At 43.6% G+C, this 20,230-nt stretch overlaps 1 protein-coding gene across 5 annotated transcripts in view; it reads left to right on the top strand.

The window, feature by feature from the left end:
- Window positions 1-20,230, top strand: part of PHKA2 (phosphorylase kinase regulatory subunit alpha 2) — a 94,207-nt gene that overhangs the window by 60,304 nt on the left and 13,673 nt on the right. For all 5 annotated transcript variants that reach the window (XM_043458426.1, XM_043458427.1, XM_043458424.1 and 2 more), the window contains 8 exons: window positions 1,447-1,525; window positions 3,747-3,881; window positions 4,549-4,658; window positions 5,778-5,922; window positions 6,182-6,260; window positions 10,286-10,455; window positions 11,346-11,519; window positions 19,390-19,478. In XM_043458426.1, the coding sequence (XP_043314361.1) occupies window positions 1,447-1,525; window positions 3,747-3,881; window positions 4,549-4,658; window positions 5,778-5,922; window positions 6,182-6,260; window positions 10,286-10,455; window positions 11,346-11,519; window positions 19,390-19,478 (981 nt within the window). The remainder of the gene's footprint in view (window positions 1-1,446; window positions 1,526-3,746; window positions 3,882-4,548; window positions 4,659-5,777; window positions 5,923-6,181; window positions 6,261-10,285; window positions 10,456-11,345; window positions 11,520-19,389; window positions 19,479-20,230) is intronic.

Below are 20,230 nucleotides of genomic sequence, written 5' to 3'. Positions count from 1 at the left end.
AATAACCTAACTCTACACCTAAAGCAGCTAGAGAAGGAAGAAATGAAGAACCCCAAGGTTAGTAGAAGGAAAGAAATCTTAAAAATTAGGGCAGAAATAAATGCAAAAGAAACTAAAGAGACCATAGCAAAAATCAACAAAGCTAAAAGCTGGTTTTTTGAAAAAATAAACAAAATTGACAAACCATTAGCAAGACTCATTAAGAAACAAAGGGAGAAGAACCAAATTAACAAAATTAGAAATGAAAATGGAGAGATCACGACAGACAACACTGAAATACAAAGGATCATAAGAGACTACTACCAGCAGCTCTATGCCAATAAAATGGGCAACTTGGATGAAATGGGCAAATTCTTAGAAAAGTATAACTTTCCAAAACTGAACCAGGAAGAAATAGAAGATCTTAACAGATCCATCACAAGCAAGGAAATCGAAACTGTAATCAGAAATCTTCCAGCAAACAAAAGCCCAGGACCAGATGGCTTCACAGCTGAATTCTACCAAAAATTTAGAGAAGAGCTAACACTTTTTTCTTTATGAGTAGGAAAAATTCATATATCTCCTTTGGAAAGCCAACCCTGCCTCTGACCACCTCTGTAACCTTGGGCAGGTCTCTTAACTTCACTTTCTTCATCTTTATTTATTTACTTTTTAAATGTTGTACAACTTTTGCTTAAATGTAGTTTTTTGTTTGTTTTAGTTTCCTCATCTTTAGAGTGAAGAGGTTGGGTTTGATCATCTCTAATATGGTCCAGCTCTGATTTCTGTATCAGTGAGATCGGGAACAAATCCCCCTACTTTTGTTTCCTCCTCCCAGAGTGAAGGCCCTCATGTAGGCCCTGCATGAGGTCCACCTTGTCCTCAGGACTCCCAGAACACCTTGGTCCCCTGTCTTAGGGTACCTGTCATTCATAGATCATGTGAGGAGAGTCACATTCAGAGAGTACTGTGCCAGCAGGGAGGGGAGTTTTTTTGTTTCAGGACAGTCAGCTCTGGGCCAAGTCCTCACTCTGCCCCTCATCCTGAACTCAGTGCCTTGGTTTCCCAGTTTCTCACTGCATTGGTTTCTCAGGCCAAGACACCCAGTAAGGTGGTGTGAATGGTGCTGCCTACCTGTTAGGAGGACTGTGTGGCAGTGCGTGTACAGAGCTCAGCACTGTACCTGGTGCAGGGTGAGGATCAGGGAGCACGAGTTACCCTTATTCTTCACACTCACACAAGGTTGGTGTGTTTGACTAGCCCTGGAGAGCTGGCTGCTGTAAACACGATAGAGTGCCTTCTAAATGCTATAGTGTACAATATGTTCAGAGAAAAGCAATTGCCTTGGAAAAATATAAAGGACTAAAATACTGAAAATCTTGAGCCTCCAGATATTTTATTTCCAAACTTAGGTTTAAGGTGAACTTTTATCAGTGTATCATGGCGTTAATGCTCCTATTTTCCTAGGGATTCCTTGCCGCTGGTGAAATTGATCCCTTGAACAGAAGATTTTCCACTTCAGTCAAACCTGATGTCGTCGTACAAGGTTTGTGAGTGTGTTTCCTATTCATATTTAGCTTTGTAAAACCAATGTGATTTTTACAGCACATTTAATTTTTTTAAAGACTATGTATGGATATACTTTAGCATGTATCAATTCTGTGAAATATGTTCTATAACTCAGCAGCTCCTAATCTCAGAGTTGGTTTCTAGCTAGCAGTTTTCTTGAATCTAAACCTTGATTGCAACTGGGGCACAAGTGATTCATTGGGCATCATTTTTTATAACTGCTGTCCTTTAAAAAGTAGAATATGACCTTGCTGAAAACTCAAAACTCAAGTGAAAGTTCACTCATTTCTCCCTTGGAGGTCTGACTTCTTTCCAGAGCCGCTGGTCCATGTTCTCACCTGCCTCCCCTCCTCTCCAGCCGGCACTTCCACAGAAGTGCAGGGCCAGCCCGACCACTGCTGCAGCGCTGGCTCTGACTGCCCCATGACTTCCCCTCTCTGTGCCTCAGGCTCTCACGACCGGTGCTGTCTCCCTACTCTTCCCCCCAAGGGGGGACTCCTCAGGAGTGCACATGCCTCAGAGAGCGACATCTACACCAGCTAGTATCAGCACATCATGTCTATGCCTGTGTACCCTAGTGTACACTGTACATTTCTTAAGGACAGTGGCCTTATTTTTGTAGCTTCTGTGTTGCTTGATACACACACACTCCCTGTCTGTGGCCACGGACGCATTTCACTGCGCTTGCCTGGGTTACAGCAGAGGTCGTGTGCAGGTCATCACTGGTCACTGCTGTGTCCCACGCCCAACCATCACAGCATCCTGATGAGGTAGAAACTGTGATGATCATCGTTATCATCCCCCTCTTACACATAAGGGACCCACAGCTGACCCCACTGTCTCTGCCTGTCACTGGAGCACACGCTGCCAAGTGATCCCTTCAGTCCACAAGGCCGCTCTTCCAATTGCGGGCTGGAACAGCTTGACGGAGCCTGAGCACCATTTTTTTTTTTTTTTTTAATGCAATAGAAGAAAACAAAGTAGAAAATATCAGAGATTGTGGCCTGGAGGAACAGGAAGTCCAGTCTCAGAAACTTCTCTGCGTGCAGCTCTGTCATATCAGCAGGCTCACAGGTCTCCTCTGAAAGAGTCATTCCCACACAGTGACCACTGTGTGGCTCTGATCCGTGCGCCCCTCTGCATGGTGTTGGAAGCTTCCAGAGAGAAAAATGTGAAGGGCAACTGCTGGCCCACTCCTGCGTGGCCAATGTCCCCATGCTGGGGCCCGGGGCTTACCTTCCCGTCTCTGCTTGGCTGTAACTGCAGGTTCCCCTCAGGGCCTTGTTGTGAGGCTCAGATGAGGTCGTGGGTATTAACATACTTTGGAGAAGTCTCATGTGCTATATAAGTACAAGGTCTCAGCCGCATTTGTAGGTATCATAGCTTCAGGAGTTGCCGGCCTCAGGGTTCAGTGGTAGGGCTCAGGAGGCTACATCAGCAGTAAAGAAGTCTTTCCTCTGGCCTCAACACCGCCCCAAGCTGCTCCAGTTCCTGGCAGGCTCCCCGCGGCTGAACCCGGCAGCGGTTACTCTCTGTATGGCCAGAGCTCCCTTTCTCTAGCCCCTTCCCTGACACTCCCTTCCTTTGTCAATGTATGGTCCCTTCTCTTAAAAGCCGGCGGTACTGGTACAGCAGGAATGGGGGTCTGAGCCCACCTGAAACCCCACATCCCAGGCATCCCAGAGAGCCAGATGCCTAGCCTCAATCCCTGGAGATGGGCCCCAACCCAGCCCATTGGGGTGTGCGACCCACCTCTGGGGTGGCTCTTGCCCACCAGCGAGGTCTGTGTGCTCTGCTTCCCGGTGGGCCAGGCTGCCCTACTACCACCAGCCCACTGGTAGGTCCACCCTTCCTTCTCTCCTGAGTGTATAAAGCTCATCCCCATCAGTCAGAGGCAGGACATCACTTGAGATTGGTAACTTGGCTTGTGACCTGTTGCAAGCCATTTCTACAGGTCTCAGACTGTCTTGTACATTGAGGGCACTTGTTAAATATACATTGTAGGTGTTGAAGGGAGATGAGGCCAGAGAGAACTGAGAAGAGCGACAGGACAAGTGCTGTCCATTTCAAAACCTCCCAGCCTGTGGCAAGCCTGCTGATGTGTATATGACAGATTAGAGACGGGAGCAGACAACAGCGAGTGTCTGTGAGGGGACAAGGGCCACTGTCTAATGCAGACACTACGTTCTTGTTCACAGTGACTGTTCTGGCAGAAAACAACCACATTAAGGAGCTGCTGAGGAAACATGGGGTCAACATTCAGAGTATCACTGACATTCATCCAATCCGAGTCCAGCCAGGCCGCATCCTTAGTCACATATATGCCAAGCTTGGTAGGTTTGGGGAAATAGCAAGGTGTTTTGGGGGAGGTTGCATCTTGGTTCTAGGTTTGAGGTCTGGAGGAGACTGTGATATGTGTAAATTCTAAAGAGTTGGGCAAAGCACCAAAGTAGATGGTTTGATTGTTTGATGTGAAGAGGAATGACTGGACAAGCACATTCCTCTCGTGTCTGTTCAGGAGATGTCACCACAGGTGGCCAGTGATTTGTCAGATATGTGGTAAAATAAGGAGCCATCTTTGGAAATTCACAACTGAAACAGTCATTTGCATCTTGATAATGTTTCTAAATTTTTTCCATGGTCTAAAAAATGCTCGTTTACCCATTAAAATGGGAGGCGTGTTCTCTTTATCTCAAATCTGACAGTTTAGGATCGTGGTTCCATACTAAATAAATAAAAAGTAAACAATAAACTCTTCTTAATAGTTTTATTCCATATAGATGTTTTACTGGGTCGTGTTCTTATATATGCATGAAAAAAAGGGAGTGGGATTCTTTTCTTAATTCATCCTTGTCCCAAAGAAGGATAACAGTATTGGAAAAACCAAACCCTAGAGTGAGTTGTTTAACATATCAGTAAGTTCAGGCTTAGGCAGAATCACTTGGATTAGATTTCACTGTGCCTACTCTAACTTGAATTTCTCTTTTACTTTCCACATAGGACGGAATAAGAATATGAGATTGAGTGGGCGACCGTATCGGCACATTGGTGTCCTTGGGACATCTAAACTATATGTGATTAGGAACCAGATCTTTACTTTCACGCCCCAGGTGAGAAGAGCAGGCCAGTAGCAAAGCAACAAGCATTTGTTTATTAAGCTCTCTTTTTCTGTCTGGCGAGCTACTTTGAATGCAGCAGGGTGTGCCTGCAAGTGTTCAAATACAGACAAAGGATGACATCCAAGACGTAATACAGTCATTTACTCATGGTAGGTGCTCAGTAAATGCTGCTTAGCTCTGAGTATGCCATCATTTCCAGTATGAAATGCACACACTTTACAAATTGGCTAGTGCATGGCACTTACAGCCCTCGTGCCCCTAACACTCTCTCAGCTTGTCAGCAGGGTCTGTCAGTGGACTCCCACACGGGGAGTCTGAGTTTTCAGGCCCCAGCTCCCTTGATGGGATTCTGAATATACTGCTTATGGGTCTTTTCTTTAGAGTTTTTGTTTCCAAAGGAAACAAGCCCTGTGAAATGCAGATGAAGCCTTTTTCATCCATTCAGCAGCTAGAAAGGCCAACTGAGAGATCAGTTTGTCAGCAGGAGGTACAGCCCCCCAACTGCTTGGGCACATAGTTGGCCATGGGCTCATGGGTCAGTCACCTCAAGTTGCTCTTTCTCATCCAGCCTGTGCTGCTTGCTCAAATCTTGGGAGTTATTTCCCTTCATAATGAATTTTATACCAGAGCGGAGTGTGCATGGGTCCAGAGGCCAGGGCAGCAGTATGATTTTCCTGGACACGACACAACAGTGCCCATAGTTCACATTAACCAGGCCGTCAGTCAGGTAAACAGTCTCCATGTCTCACCTGCTTTCAGTGGCCCCACTAGGAAAGCATCTCTGAGCTCAGCAGCCCTGGACCGCAACTGGAATTAAGGAGTTATTGATTTCCTTTCAGGGACAGCACTGCTGGGCTAGGTCCTTAAATCCCCATTTGAGGAGCCATAAATAGACCTAGCCGAGTGCCCTTTCCTCCCACGCTTAGCACTAATGGGGCAGGCTGGGGCAGATCGATGGGTGTGGTCACAAGGAAAGCCCCACGATGGAACCAGGGTTGAGTCTCTTCTCTGGAAACAAAATCCAAAAATTAGTGCTACAATGAATGACAGCTGAGGTGGTGTGGAGGGGAAGGCAGGACAGCGGTGAACCTGGCCTGTTATGACTTGCAGTTCACCGACCAGCATCACTTCTACCTGGCCCTGGACAATGAGATGATCGTGGAGATGCTGAGGATTGAGCTGGCCTACCTGTGCACCTGCTGGCGGATGACGGGCAGACCCACGCTCACCTTCCCCATCACACATACCATGCTCAGTAAGTCCATGAACTTGATCTGCCCTGACTCATGTCCCATAGGTAGTCTTTAATCTTTGCAAAATGTTTAAAATTAGTCCCATGGACAGAGCTAGGTACCAAAGAGGGTTCTGAGCAGTTAGGTTTCTGAGGTTGGGAATCTCCTACGCTCTACGTATTTTAATTGGTTGGTGTTGATGAACATGTTTTAGTACATACCCAAACAAAGTATTCCCAGATGAAGTGAACTAATTCATCTGTTTTTTTTTTTTCTTTTTAGCAAATGATGGCTCAGATATTCATTCTGCTATTCTTGCTACAATTCGCAAACTAGAGGATGGATATTTTGGAGGAGCTAGGTAATTTGTGGTTTTTTTTCTAGAAAAGTAACATTGACCTTTCTTAAAGCCTTTTACTGCCCTGCCCCCATTTTCCATATCCACTGCTGAACATAGAAGTGTGGAGCTTTAGAGTAAAAAGGAAGTTAAAACATCTAATCCGGTCACCCATATGAAACTGGAATTATCTCTAAGCAGTATTTGGTGGGTGTTTGTGAAGCTTTTATGGGTGCCAGGAGGCCTGGAGCATAGAGCTGTGAATGAATCAAGTCTCTCCAAAGTGGCCCCCTTGAGATGCATGTGTGGAATGTGAAATCTGTTTCTGCTCAAAGGTGGGCTAGCAAACCCCCAGTGCCTTGGGGCTGGCAGGTACTCAATAATCAAATCACTTTAAGGGATAGGGGCTCACCTCCCAGGGATACCCCTGTCACAAGGTAGAGGATTTCTCTGTAGCCTCCGTGTCCTGATCTCTGTGAAACTGCTGGAATATGCCAGAAGGGCCCCAGGAGAACCTCACCGTGCAGTCAGCTCAAGTCACATGTGGCCTTTCCTGAGGTCGGGGAGGCTGCCATTGGGTTCCTGATGGAATGCCAGTTGCTAGAAGTGTTTGGGAATTGAAGTTTGCCTTTCTTCTCACAGGACCCTGCTGCCATGGTAATTTTTTTAAATAGTAAACTATATGTAATATAAAATTTGCCGCCTAAACCATTTTAAGTGTACAATTCGGTTGCATTAAGTACATTCACATTGTTTGCAACCAGTCTCTTAGAGCTCTTTTCATCTTGTAAAACTGAAACTCTACCCCTGAAACCACTGTCCACCTGCTCCGCCCCTGGCCCTGACAACCACGGTCTGATTTCTGTCTCTAGGTGTCTGTCCTAAGTGGTCTCGTCCAGTGTTTGCCTTTTTGTGACTGGTTGGTCTCACTTAGCCCAATGTCCGCTGGGTTGAGTCACCACATTATTTGTAAGCCCGGGGTTGGCACCTCTGCTCACTGAACTTGCTGTGGGGTTTGCTGTACACTGAAGTGGCCCTTGCTCCAGGCTTCTCCTGGCCTCTCTCATGAGTGTCAGCAAGGTCCTCCTCACCATTCTGCTGTCAACATCCCAGGGCTGGCACCATGACTGCAGTTGGCATCCACTTGTGTACATTTCATCTCCAGCTTGGATAAGTTACCACCTGGCACATGGTGTCATAACCGAGAGACAATACCACATGCCCGTAATTGACTGTTTTCCAAGATGAATTCTTTTTCTGAAATCTTATCGTCAAAAGGATACTGTGTACAATTGTTTGGGCATGCAGTGTATTCTTTGTCTCTTTATGTGTCATCTCATGTTGTCCTTTTCTTTGTCTCGAGCAAATATTCCTATTTTGTATGCAAGGATCTGTAGGCTCAGAGAGCCAGGGGCACAAGGTGAGTAGATGCCAAAGCGCCATGTGAATACAGAAACTGGGCTTTAACCACCAGGTCGAGCTGGATGGAGGCTTACAGGAATCGAGAGGGGCTTCTGTTTACAGAGTATGGCAAACAATTCACAGATCCATGGAAAGAAAGAGGGATGCCTAGGCTCCACGATTCCTACTAAGTAATTAATAATTAAAGTTGAATCTCATTTTGGCTCTTTTTTAAGTCTGAGGGTATTTGAAAAACTGAACTCACTGTACATGCCAGACTCTATCCTCTGGACCCACCTGGTTGTTGTTCAGTTGCTAAGTCGTGTCTGACTCCTTGCAACCCCAATGGACTACAGCACACCAGGCTTCCCTGTCCTTTACCATCTCCCAGAGCTTGCTCAAATTCATGTCCATCAAGTCGGTGATGCCATCCAACCATCTCATCCTCTGTCATCTCCTTCTCCTCCTGCCTTCAATCTTTCCCAGCATTAGGATCTTTTCCAGTGAGTTGGCTCTTCATATCAGGTGGCCAAAGTATTGGAGCTTCAGCTTCAGCATCACTCCTTCCAATGAATATTCAGGATTGATTTCCTTTAGGATGGACTGGTTGGATCTCCTTGCAGTCCATGGGACTCTTTAAGAGCCTTCCAGCGCCACAGTTCGAAAGCATCAATTCTTAGGTGCTCAGACTTCTTTATCATCCAGCTCTCACATCCATACGTGACTACTGGAAAAACCGTAGCTTTGACTATATGGCCCTTTATCAGCAAAGTGATGTCTCTGCTTTTTAATTTGCTGCCTAGGTTGGTCATAGCTTTTCTTCCAAGGAGCAAGCATCTTTTAATTTCATGGCTGCGGTCACCATCTGCAGTGATTTTGGAGCCCCAGAAAATAAAGTCTGTCACTGTTTCCATTGTTTCCCCATCTATTTGCCAGGAAGTGATGGGACCCAATGACATGATCTTAGTTTTTTGAATGTTGAGTTTTAAGCCAGCTTTTTCACTCTCCTTTCACCCTCATCAAGAGGCTCTTTAGTTCTTCTTCACTTTTTGCCATAAGGGTGGTGTCATCTGCATACCTGAGGTTATTGATATTTCTCCCGGCAGTCTTTCCTGGCACTTTCATAGCATCATCTTTTAGGATTTGAAATAGCTCAGCTGGAGTTCTATCACCTCCACTAGCTTTGTTTGTAGTGATGCTTCCTGAGGCCCGCTTGACCTCACAACTCCAGGCAGGATGTCTGATCCTAGGTGAGTGACCGATACCATCATTGTTTTCTGGGTCATTAAGACCTTTTTTTGTACAGTTCTATGTATTCTTGTCACCTCTTCTTAATCTCTTCTACTTCCGTTAGGTTCTACTGTTTCTGCCCTTTATTGTGCTTATCACTGCATGAAATGTTCTCTTGATATCTCTGATTTTCTTGAAGAGATCTCTAGTCTTTCCCATTCTATTGTTTTCCTCTGTTTCTTTGCACTGGAGACCTCGGTTCCATTTTCCATTCCTGGATCGGGAAGATCCACTGGAGAAGAGATAGGCTACTCACTCCAGTATTCTTGAGCTTCCCTTGTGGCTCAGCTGGTAAAGAATCCGCCTGCAATACGGGAGACCTGGGTTTGTTCCCTGGGTTGGGAAGATCCCCTGGAGAAGGGAAAGGCTACCCACTCCAATATTCTGGCCGAGAGAATTCCGTGGTCTGTATAGTCCATGGGGTCCCAAAGATTGGGACAGGACTGAGCGACTTTCACTTTCACCTTTACTCGATTAGAAGGCTTTTCTCACCCTCAGGCAGCGCTTCTTGCCTTCTTGAGGCTCACACACTTGTGAATTCATTTGCATTGCCTGCTTCTGTTTACTCTTCTCCAACTAAGCCATTTAAACCCGTCATAATCTGACCCTGGTAGCTCTGAGGCAGCCTATAGTTTTCTGCCTCCAGATCTAGCATTTTAAGAAGCACATAGTGCTGGCTCTCTTTCTGTAGGGTAGACATCCCAGGCTTGGGAAGCAAGAACTTGGAGAATGCTGCCTTTGCAGCAGAACCCCATACTGCCAAACCCTGCTCCCAGAGGTTCTGTGGAACTTTTCCCAGACTGACGATAGGGCGACTCTGGGCCAGTGTCCCCTTCTGGGGATGGCCTGCTCATCACATTCCTTCTAGAGAGCACTTTGCTCTGAACGGTGACTCTCCCAACATTTACCCCCACTCTCCTCCCGAGGCCTTGTGTGACAGGGACTCATAAAAGCTAGCACTAGGGCACCCAGAGAATCATTTCTTGTGGTTTTGTTCTGGTCTAGTTGTTTTAGGGCAAAAAATCCTCAAGGGTTGGCTTTGTTTAAAAGTGGTTCGCTCAATATGTTTTGTAAAACTTTGGTTGGTTCAGTAAAATAGATTTCTATTTGTGTTGGGTTTAGGAGTAAGAAATCAGTATGATTCATTTTGGCTTTTAATATGCTGTGTGCTTCCACTTCATACTTGCTATTGAATTTTCATTTTCATTTCTTGGCTGACTACTTGTATGGGGCAATCTGCGAGTGACGTATTTATGGATTCTGGCAGAAGCGCCACCTAGTTATTGAAAATTGTCTCGATTCATCATGGAAGTTTGTCCACATCCACCTATATCTCTAACATAGTGTCTCCTTGGCAGAGTAAAATTAGGGAGTCTTTCGGAATTCCTCACTACCTCTTTCTACACGTATCTGACCTTCCTGGATCCAGACTGTGATGAGAAGTTGTTTGATGATGCCAGTGAAGGGAGCTTCAGTCCTGATAGTGATTCAGACCTGGGAGGATATTTGGAAGACACCTATAATCAAGGTACGGCTTGGAATGCCTTTGCAGGCAGTCCCTGAATTTATTTAAACCTTGGCATTGTTATAAAGTTGCCCTAAAACTCAAGCACAGAAAATGATTGGTAACTAATACAACAAAAAAGTCTTCAGAAACTTTGACGTATTAAAATGAATAAAAGAAAGTGTTAGTTGCTTAGTCATGTCGGACTCTTTGTGATCCCATGGACTGTAGCCCACCAGGCTCCTCTGTCCATGGGTTCTCCTGGCAAGAATACTGGAGTGGGTTGCCAGTTTAAAAACCTAAACTGCAAAAGTGAGGCTTTTTTTTTTTTAAACCTAGAGGGACAAAGAGTTTTAAGAATGGAGACTTTTCACAAAATATAAAGAAACATAGTTCCTGAATTTTCAAAGGAGTGGTAGAATGGTCTTGGCTCGATTGGATGTAAGTGATAAAATCTTATGTATATAACATTTCTCAAACTGAGCAAGGTTTGGGGTTGAAGTGACCTGTTTTTCACTTCTAGATAGGACTTGGGATTGGGTCTGTGGGGTGTTCCATAATGTGTAGCTCATTCAAGACAAATGAAAACCAAAAGATTGGATGTTGACTGCTGGCCCTCAGATTGTCTACATATTCAGCTCATCCTGGGATGATGTGATGTAAACACCATCTTGACCTGTATTTTTCTTTTTTTAGAATGAAGTTTTTCCAAACAATAACTTTATAAACACATGCATCATCTATGTAAATCTCTTCCTTTCTAGAGGCAGAGTGGAGGTCAAGTATTTATATCAAAATGTTGTCTTCCATGAAATCTGTTCAGTACTTGCAGCTACACATACTCACTTTTATGCATTTAGGTTGTTTCTGCAGCTTGTTTTCATTGCCTCTTTTTCTTACCTGTGTAATTACAGAAAGCCAGGACGAGCTTGACCAGTATATCAACCACCTTCTGCAAAGCACATCCTCGAAGTGCTATCTGCCACCTCTCTGTAAGAAGACAGAGGACAGCCATGTTTTCAGTGCTATCCATTCCACTCGGGATATACTTTCCGTGATGGCAAAAGCAAAGGGTTTGGAAATTCCATGTATGTTATTAACTTTTCTCTGCCTACTAAAATAACTTCTTTTATGAAAGTTATGTGTGAGCATAATGTACAAGTCAAATGATCCTAAAGGCAACAAAGTGTAGCTGTTTACCGCCTCACCTTTCTCCTCCTCACTTCCCCCAGTCGTTCTACTTAGAGGCAACCACTTTTCAACTCTTAGTTGTTTCTTTTCATATTTATGTATCTTTGAATGACCTAAATCAAATCCCTTATGAGTATACAGTGGAAGTGAGAAATAGATTTAAGGGACTAGATCTGATAGACAGAGTGCCTGATGAACTATGAACGGAGGTTTGTGACATTGTACAGGAGACAGGGATCAAGGCCATCCCCAAGAAAAAGAAATGCAAAAAAGCAAAATGGTTGTCTGAGGAGGCCTTAAAAATAGCTCAGAAAAGAAGAGAAGCAAAAAGCAAAGGAGAAAAGGAAAGATATACCCATTTGAATGCAGAGTTCCAAAGAATAGCAAGGAGAGATAAGAAAGCCTTCTTAAGTGAACAGTGCAAACAAATAGAGGTAAACAACAGAATGGGGAAGACTAGAGATCTCTTCAAGAAAATTAGAGATACCAAGGGAACATTTCATGCAAAGATGGGCTCAATAAAGGACAGAAATTGTATGGACTTAACAGAAGCAGAAGAGATTAAGAAGAGGTGGCAAGAATACACAGAAGAACTATACAAAACAGATATGCACGACCCAGATAATCACGATGGTGTGATCACACCTAGAGCCAGACATCCTGGAATGTGAGATCAAGTGGGCCTTAGGAAGCATCACTACAAACAAAGCTAGTGGAGGTGATGGAATTCCAGTTGAGCTATTTCAAATCCTAAAAGATGATGCTATGAAAGTGCTGCACTCAGTATGTCAGCAAATTTGGAAAACTCAGCACTGGCCACAGGACTGGAAAAGGTCAGTTTTCATTCCAATCCCAAAGAAGGGCAATGACAGAGAATGCTCAAACTACCACACAATTGCGCTCATCTCACACGCTAGTAAAGCAATGCTCAAAATTCTCCAAGCCAGGCTTCAGCAATACGTGAATCGTGAACTTCCAGATATTCAAGCTAGTTTTAGAAAAGACAGAGGAACCAGAGATCATATTGCCAACATCCGTTGGACCATCGAAAAAGCAAGAGAGTTCCAGAAAAACATCTATTTCTGCTTTATTGAATATACCAAAGCCTTTGACTGTGTAGATCACAATAAACTGTGGAAAATTCTGAAAGAGATAGGAATATCAGACCACCCGACCTGCCTCTTGAGAAACCTGTATGCAGGTCAGGAAGCAACAGTTAGAACTGGACATGGAACAGCAGACTGGTTCCAAATAGGAAAAGGAGTATGTCAAGGCTGTATATTGTCACCCTGCTTATTTAACTTATATGCAGAGTATATCATGAGAAACGTTGGGCTGGAAGAAGCACAAGCTGGAATTAAGATTGCTGGGAGAAATATCAATAACTTCAGATATGCAGATGACACCACCCTTATGGCAGAAAGTGAAGAGGAACTAAAGAGCCTCTTGATGAAAGTGAGAGAGGAGAGTGAAAAAGTTGGCTTAAAACTCAACACCAGAAAACTAAGATCATGGCATCTGGTCCCATCACTTCATGGGAAATAGATGAGGAAACAGTGGAAACAGTGGCTGACTTTATTTTTGGGGGCTCTAAAATCACTGCAGATGGTGATTGCAGCCATGAAATTAAAAGACGCTTACTCCTTGGAAGGAAAGTTATGACCAACCTAGACAGCATATTAAAAAGCAGAGACATTACTTTGTCAGCAAAGGTCTGTCTAGTCAAAGCTGTGGTTTTTTCAGTAGTCATGTGTGGATGTGAGAGTTGGACTATAAAGAAAGCTGAGCACTGAAGAATTGATGCTTTTGAACTGTGGTGTTGAGAGTCCCTTGGACTGCAAGGAGATCCAACCAGTCCATCCTAAAGGAGATCAGTCCTGGGCGTTCATTGGTAGGACTGATGCTGAAGCTGAAACTCCAATACTTTGGCCACCTGATGCGAAGAACTGACTCATTGGAAAAGACCCTGATGCTGGGAAAGATTGAGGGCAGGAGGAGAAGGGGATAACAGAGAATGAGACGGTTGGATGGTATCACCAACTTATTGGACATGAGTTTGGGTAAACTCCGGGAGTTTGTGATGGACAGGGAGGCCTGGCATGCTGCAGTCCATGGGGTTGCAAAGAGTTGGACACAACTGAGCACTGAACTGAACTGCTGTCTTTGATGCATCATGTTTATTCAGTATCTGTGACCTTTCACTTATGCAGGTGAGGAATTCACCTGTTTTAAATCACCACTCCTCTGCTTCACTTCCTCTAACCTGTCCATGCAGTTGTATTAAGGTTTAGTTAAATCAGTATTCACTATTTCTGTCTCTGTATGTATGTAAATATTATTCCCAACTCAGTATTATAGTATACTACATTATCATTTTTGCTTTTCATTTTTTTCTAAAAATAACAGTTGCCCTTGTAATTAGCTTCACTTCCCTCCAGTGGCCACACAATAGAAACTTCCACAAGGTCAGGCATATGTATGAAACTCATGGTCCCACTGCTTAGAGTCCAAAAGTTTCCTCCTGTCTGACTGATTGCTCTCTAGGCCTTTTGCATACCTGGCATCCTGGGTCTCTTCTTTATTATAATCCTTGGAATCTCCTTTGTTTATCTCTTCAGTTGGGTTCCCCGGTTCTTGATTCTGGCATATTCTCCCTTCTCAATTTATTCCTTTGGTAGAATACATTCTAGAATAGTTTCAATAGTTTCACTGGAACAGGGCCCAGTGATGGTAGCCCTCAGCGTGCATGTTTCTGAAGTTCACTGACCATTTTGGCCTGGCTGCCCTCTGTGTCCATGATGTAGATTTTTTATTTCCAATTGGCTGCATGTGGCATGTAGGATCTTAGTTCCACAGCCTGGGATTGAACCCATGCCCCCTGCAATGGGAGTGTGGAGTCTTAACCACTGGACCTCCAGAGAAGTCCCCAGGATGTAGATTTTATCCTGAAATCTTCCTTCACCATCATACTGGAGAATTCCTTCTTGGCTCTCCTATTTTATGTATCTCAGCTTTTCCTCTTGGTTAGCTTACTGTCTTATTTGGTGGAGGACATCCAATAGTTCCCTGGGAAACAGTTTATGTCAGGTAAAATTGTTGAGATCTTTCAAGTCTGAAAACTGTTGTTCAGTCACTAAGTTGTGTCCAGCTCTTTGCAACCCCATGGACAGCAGCATGCCAGGCTTCCCTGTCCTTCACTGACTCCCGGAGTTTGCTCAAACTCATGTCCAATGAGTCAATAATGCCATCCAACATCCCATTCTCTGTGGCCCCCTTCTCCTGCCTTCAATCTTTCCTAGCATCAGGGTCTTTTCCAATGAGTCGGCTCTTTGCATCAGATGGCCAAAGTATTGGAACTTCAGCTTTAGCATCAGTCCTTCCAATGAATGTTCAGGACCGATTTCCTTTAGGATTCACTGGTTTCATCTCCTTGCTGTCCAAGGGACTCTCAAGAATCTTCTCCAGCACCACAGTTCAAAGGCATCAATTGTTCGACACTCAGCCTTCTTTATGGTCCAACTCTCACATCTGTACATGACTACTGGAAAAGCCATAGATTTGACTATATGGAACTTTGTCGGCAAAGTGATGTCTCTGCTTTCTAATATACTGTCTAGATTTGTCATAGCTTTCTTCCAAGGAGCAAGCGTCTTTTAATTTTATGACTCTAGTCACTGTCTGCAGTGATCTTTGGAGCCCAGGGAAATAAAGCCTGTCACTTTTTCCATTTTCCCCCATCTATTTGCCATGAAGTGATGGGACCCGATGACATGATCTTAGTTATTTGAATGTTGAAGTTTTAAGCCAGCTTTTTCACTCTCCTCTTTCACCCTCATCAAGAGGCTCTTTAGTTCCTCTTCACTCTGTGCTGTTAGAGTGGTATCATCTGCTTATCTGAGGTTGCTGATACTTCTCCTCGCTATCTTGACTCCAGCTTGAGCCTCATCCAGCCCAACATTTCACATGATGTACTCTGCATAGATGTTAAATAAGCAGGGTGACACTATACAGCCTTGATGTACTCCTTTCCCAATTTTGAACCAGTCCGTTGTTCCATGTCTGGTTTTAACTGTTGCTTCTTGACCTGCATACAGGTTTCTCAGGAGGCAGGTAAGGTGGTCTGGTACTCCCATCTCTTTAAGAATTTTCCACAGTTTGTTGTGGTCTACACAGTCAAAGGCTTTAATGTAGTCAATGAAGCAGTAGTAGATGTTTTTCTGGAATTGCCTTGCTTTCTCTATGATCCAACAGATGTTGGCAATTTGATCTCTGGTTTCTCTGCCTTTTCTGAATCCAGCTTGTACATCTGGAAGTTCTCAGTTCATGTACTATTGAAGCCTAGCTTGAAGGATTTTGCTAGTGTGTGAAATGACCACAGTTGTGCAGTAGTTTGAACATTCTTTGGCATTGCCCTTCTTTGGTATGGGAATGAAGACTGACCTTTTCCAGTCCTGTGGCCACTGCTGGGTTTTCCAAATTTGCTGGCATATTGAGTGCAGCACTTTTATAGCATTATCTTTTAGGATTTGAAATAGTTCAGCAGGAATTCCATCACCTCCACCAGCTTTGATTGTAGTAATGCTTCCTGAGGCCCGCTTGACCTCACAACTCCAGGCAGGATGTCTGGCTCTAGGTGAATGACTACACCATCATGGTTATATGAGTTATTAAGACCTTTTTTGTACAGTTCTTCTGTGTATTCTTGCCACCTCTTCTTAATTTCTTCTGCTTCTTTTAGGGCCTTACTGTTTCTGTCCTTTATGGTGCCCATCTTTGCATGAAATGTTCCCTTGGTATCTCTAATTTTCTTGAAGAGATCTCTAGTCTTTCCCATTCTGTTGTTTACCTCTATTTGTTTGCACTGTTCACTTAAGAAGGCTTTCTTATCTCTCCTTGCTATTCTTTGGAACTCTGCATTCAGGTGGGTATATCTTTCCTCTTCTCCTTTGCCTTTCATGTCTCTTCTTTTCTCAGCTATTTCTAAGACCTTCTCAGACAACCATTTTGCCTTGTTGCATTTCTTTTTCTTGAGTATGGTTTTGATCACTGCCTCTTGTACAGTGTTACGAACCTCCGTTGATAGTTCTTCAGGCACTCTATCAGATCTACCTCTTGAATCTGTCACTTTCTGTGTATAATCATCAGGGATTTGATTTAGGTCATACCTGAATGGTCTAATGGTTTTCCTTACTTTCTTCACTTTAAGTCTGAATTTTGCAATAAGGAGCTCATGATCTGATCCACAGTCAGCTCTTGGTCTTGCTTTTACTGACTATAGAGCTTCTCCATCTTCGCTGCAAAGAATATAATCAATCTGATTTTGCTATAGACCAACTGGTGATGTGTGTATAGTTACCTCTTGTGTTGTTGGAAGAGGGTGTTTGCTATGACAAGTGTGTTCTCTTAGCTACAGATTTTCCCTATCCATATGAGAGTTTGGCTGGGCATAGAATTCTAGATTGAAAAAAATTTTCTTTGATAATTTTGAAAGCCTCCCTTCACTGTCCTCTTGCTGTCAGGGTTGCTGTTGATAAATCTAAACCCATTCTGATTTTTGATCCTTTAAATGTAAACTGTTCCTCTCTTTCAAAGTTTTTAGGTTTTTCTTTACTCTCAGGTTCTGAAATTTCAATGGTGTTCCTTGTTCTGGGTGTATTTTCATCTGCTGTGTTGGCTGCCCAGTGGATCTTGTCTATCTGGAAATGTCTGTTTTTCAGTCCTGTACAGTTGTTCTGATAATTTCTTGATTCATTTCCTTCCTTACATTTTCTCTGTCCTGTCTCTCTGGTACTTTGTGATTCTAATATTGACCTCCTGGAGAAGTCTTTTATCATTTCTCTCCTGTCTTTCATTTCTCTGTCTTTTGCTCGGTTCTGAGGACAATTGTTTGAACTTTTTGTTCCACCTGCTCAATTGACTTTTTCCTATTTTGCTGTCACGGTTTAAATCTTTGTTCTCTGAATTGTATCTCTTCTTATACAATTTTTATGACTCTAATAAAGTTAATGGCAGAGATTTTTGGTTTTGTTTTTACATTTTCTTCTCCCTAAATGGTCTCCCATTTCCCCCAAGTCAATGTTTCCTGTTGCTTTTGGTCTCTGTCTTTCACATTAGTCTTTCCTCCAGTGCTGGGTGCCCCTTGGTTATCTGCTTATGCATGAGAACCTCCAAGCCTGTGAGTGGGGCCTGTTGTTTATGGGTGTAGGCAGGGCAGATTTCCCAGAGATGTTCTACAATCTTCCTTCGCAATGTCCTTTTTAACCGGTAAAGGTCTGATTACCTATACAGCCACATATTCCCCCAAGGCATTTAGCCATCCCTTCAGACACGTGGGTCAGCACCCCCTCCAGAGACGCACATACCACCCCCTTTATACCCTCTTCAGAGAGACCCTTTAGTCTTCTATCGGTGAGCAAGGCTGTTGCCATGGTATGTGGAGTTGCAGAAGGCATCTAGGGAGCTCACTGCTTCTCACACAGCTTCTTCTCTGTCTTCCTTCTTTTGGATACCCTCTCTGGACCCCCAGGTGCTAGAGGTCCATGGTGCAGCAAGCTCCTTAGACTTCTGAGGATTCTCTGGTAGAAATTTGACTGGTGCTTGTTTTCCCCACTGTAATCTTGGGGTTTGGTTGCCTTGGGTCTACTAAACCAATTGTCTTTTATCCATTAGCTTTCCAACTCTATTATTGTCTTCTGCTCAGCTTCCCTAGTTTTTAGGATTTGCCTTTTTTTTTTTTTAATTATTTTTGTACTGTTATTGGGGGTTTAAGAGAAAGTAAAATTAAAACTTATGTTTAATTCACTAGTATAACCTGGAGGTTTATAAATGCCTTTTAAATATACCACATCTTTACCTTGAAAACTCATTTTCTCTAGATGATACAATATAACCTGGCAGAAAAAGACAGCTTAATAACTCAATATTGATAATAACATCTCATTGTTGTTTAGTCACTAAGTAGTGTCTGACTCTTTTGCGATCTCACGTACTGTAGCCCACCAGGCTCCTCTGTCCATGGGATTTCTCAGGCAAGAGTAGTGGAGTGGGTTGCCATTTCTTCCTCCTGGGAATCTTCCCAACCCAGGGCTTGAAACTGGGTCTTCTACAGTGCAGGCAGATTCTTTACCGTCTGAGCCATTGCACTGTAGGTAGATTCTTTAATGTCTGAGCCACCAGGGAAGCCCCTCAATGATAACATCTAAAGGTGGTTAAAAGAGGATTTCCCTGGTGGTCTAGGGGTTAGGACTCAGTGCTTTCCCTGCCAGGGCCTGGGTTCAGTCCCTGGTCAGGGAACCAAGATCCCACAGGCTCTGTGGTGTGGGCTCCCCTCAAAGTAAATAAAGGTGGTTATAAAACAGAAGCACTAACACCCTGCAGTGGCAAAGGGACACACAATAGTGGACAGGACCTTGGACAAATGGTCTACTGTCTCTGGGTTTCAGTTTCCCCATCTGAAAGAAAAAGAAGTCGGAGTTGATCATTTATTTCTAAGGCCCCTTCCAGTCCTACTTGCTATGTAGTTTCCCCTGAATTCTAAGAGAGAAAAGTGAAAATATATTTCTTAAGCCAAGATCTCTGTCCTGTTCATTGCTTGTTTCCACATTTAGCACATGATCTAGCTACATGAAAAATTCTTTTTGAAATTTAAGTAACTAATCATTCCTTATTTGGTTTGTATTGAATAAGGAGTAGCCACCTTAGCTCTTGAAAATTTTTTTTTTATCCTTTGTCCTGCTCAGAGGAGCTCTTTATTCTTTTTTTCTCTAGTTGTTCCCATGGCTTTGCCAACTAAAGTTCTAAGTGCCCACCGTAAATCGCTGAATCTTGTTGATTCTCCTCAGCCATTCCTAAAAAAGGTAAAGTATTTGGGATCACTTTTTCAAGAAGTATAATGTTCTTTTGTGCTGGTGTAGTCCCAGGAGCTCTTGTTAAATGGTTTACCTCAAAAGAAAGACCATATTTCTTGATATGTAGGACTTGTAGGGTTAGAAGCTGGGTTTTCATGTGTACCCACTTTGGTGTCTGGATTGTGGTTTATGTCTGTCTGTACATTGAATTTGACCCAGACCTTCATATGTTGGCATGGAGAAGGCTCCTGACATTCTGCCACTCACCAGAATCTGTGCCACCCAAAGAAAACACGGCAACTTGCTACCAATCCTGGCCTCTCTGGGACCACCAGCCAAGGCTGGGTTGCTTTCAGAGCAGGGCAGGAAACCGGAAAAAGATTCCACTGGAGAAGAAACTCTCAGAATATTCCCCACTAGTTCCCATAATTTGCTACGTTATTCCAAATCTCCTTTGCTTTTATCAGAAAGATTTGGCATCTTTTGGAGACTATTTTAACCACAATTTTATGTTGTTTAAAACTCACATTTTGTGTTTTGCCTTCAAAAAATATTCTGTTGAAGTTTAATGTATAAAAAGTATATAAAATATAAGCATAGGGCTAAGTGAATTATCACCAAGCCAACAGACCCATGTGAGGGACAAGCGCCTTTGGTGCCCCACCTGGCCTCTCCCTCCACAGGTAACTTCCAACACCAGGGTTGGTTTTGCCCATTTTTGACCTTCACATAAATAAAATTTACGCAGATTTTAACCTGTT

The sequence above is a fragment of the Cervus canadensis genome, chromosome X (assembly GCF_019320065.1).
Source record: "Cervus canadensis isolate Bull #8, Minnesota chromosome X, ASM1932006v1, whole genome shotgun sequence".
Classification (NCBI taxonomy): Eukaryota; Metazoa; Chordata; class Mammalia; order Artiodactyla; family Cervidae; genus Cervus; species Cervus canadensis.
This window is presented reverse-complemented; position numbering and strand designations above follow the sequence as displayed.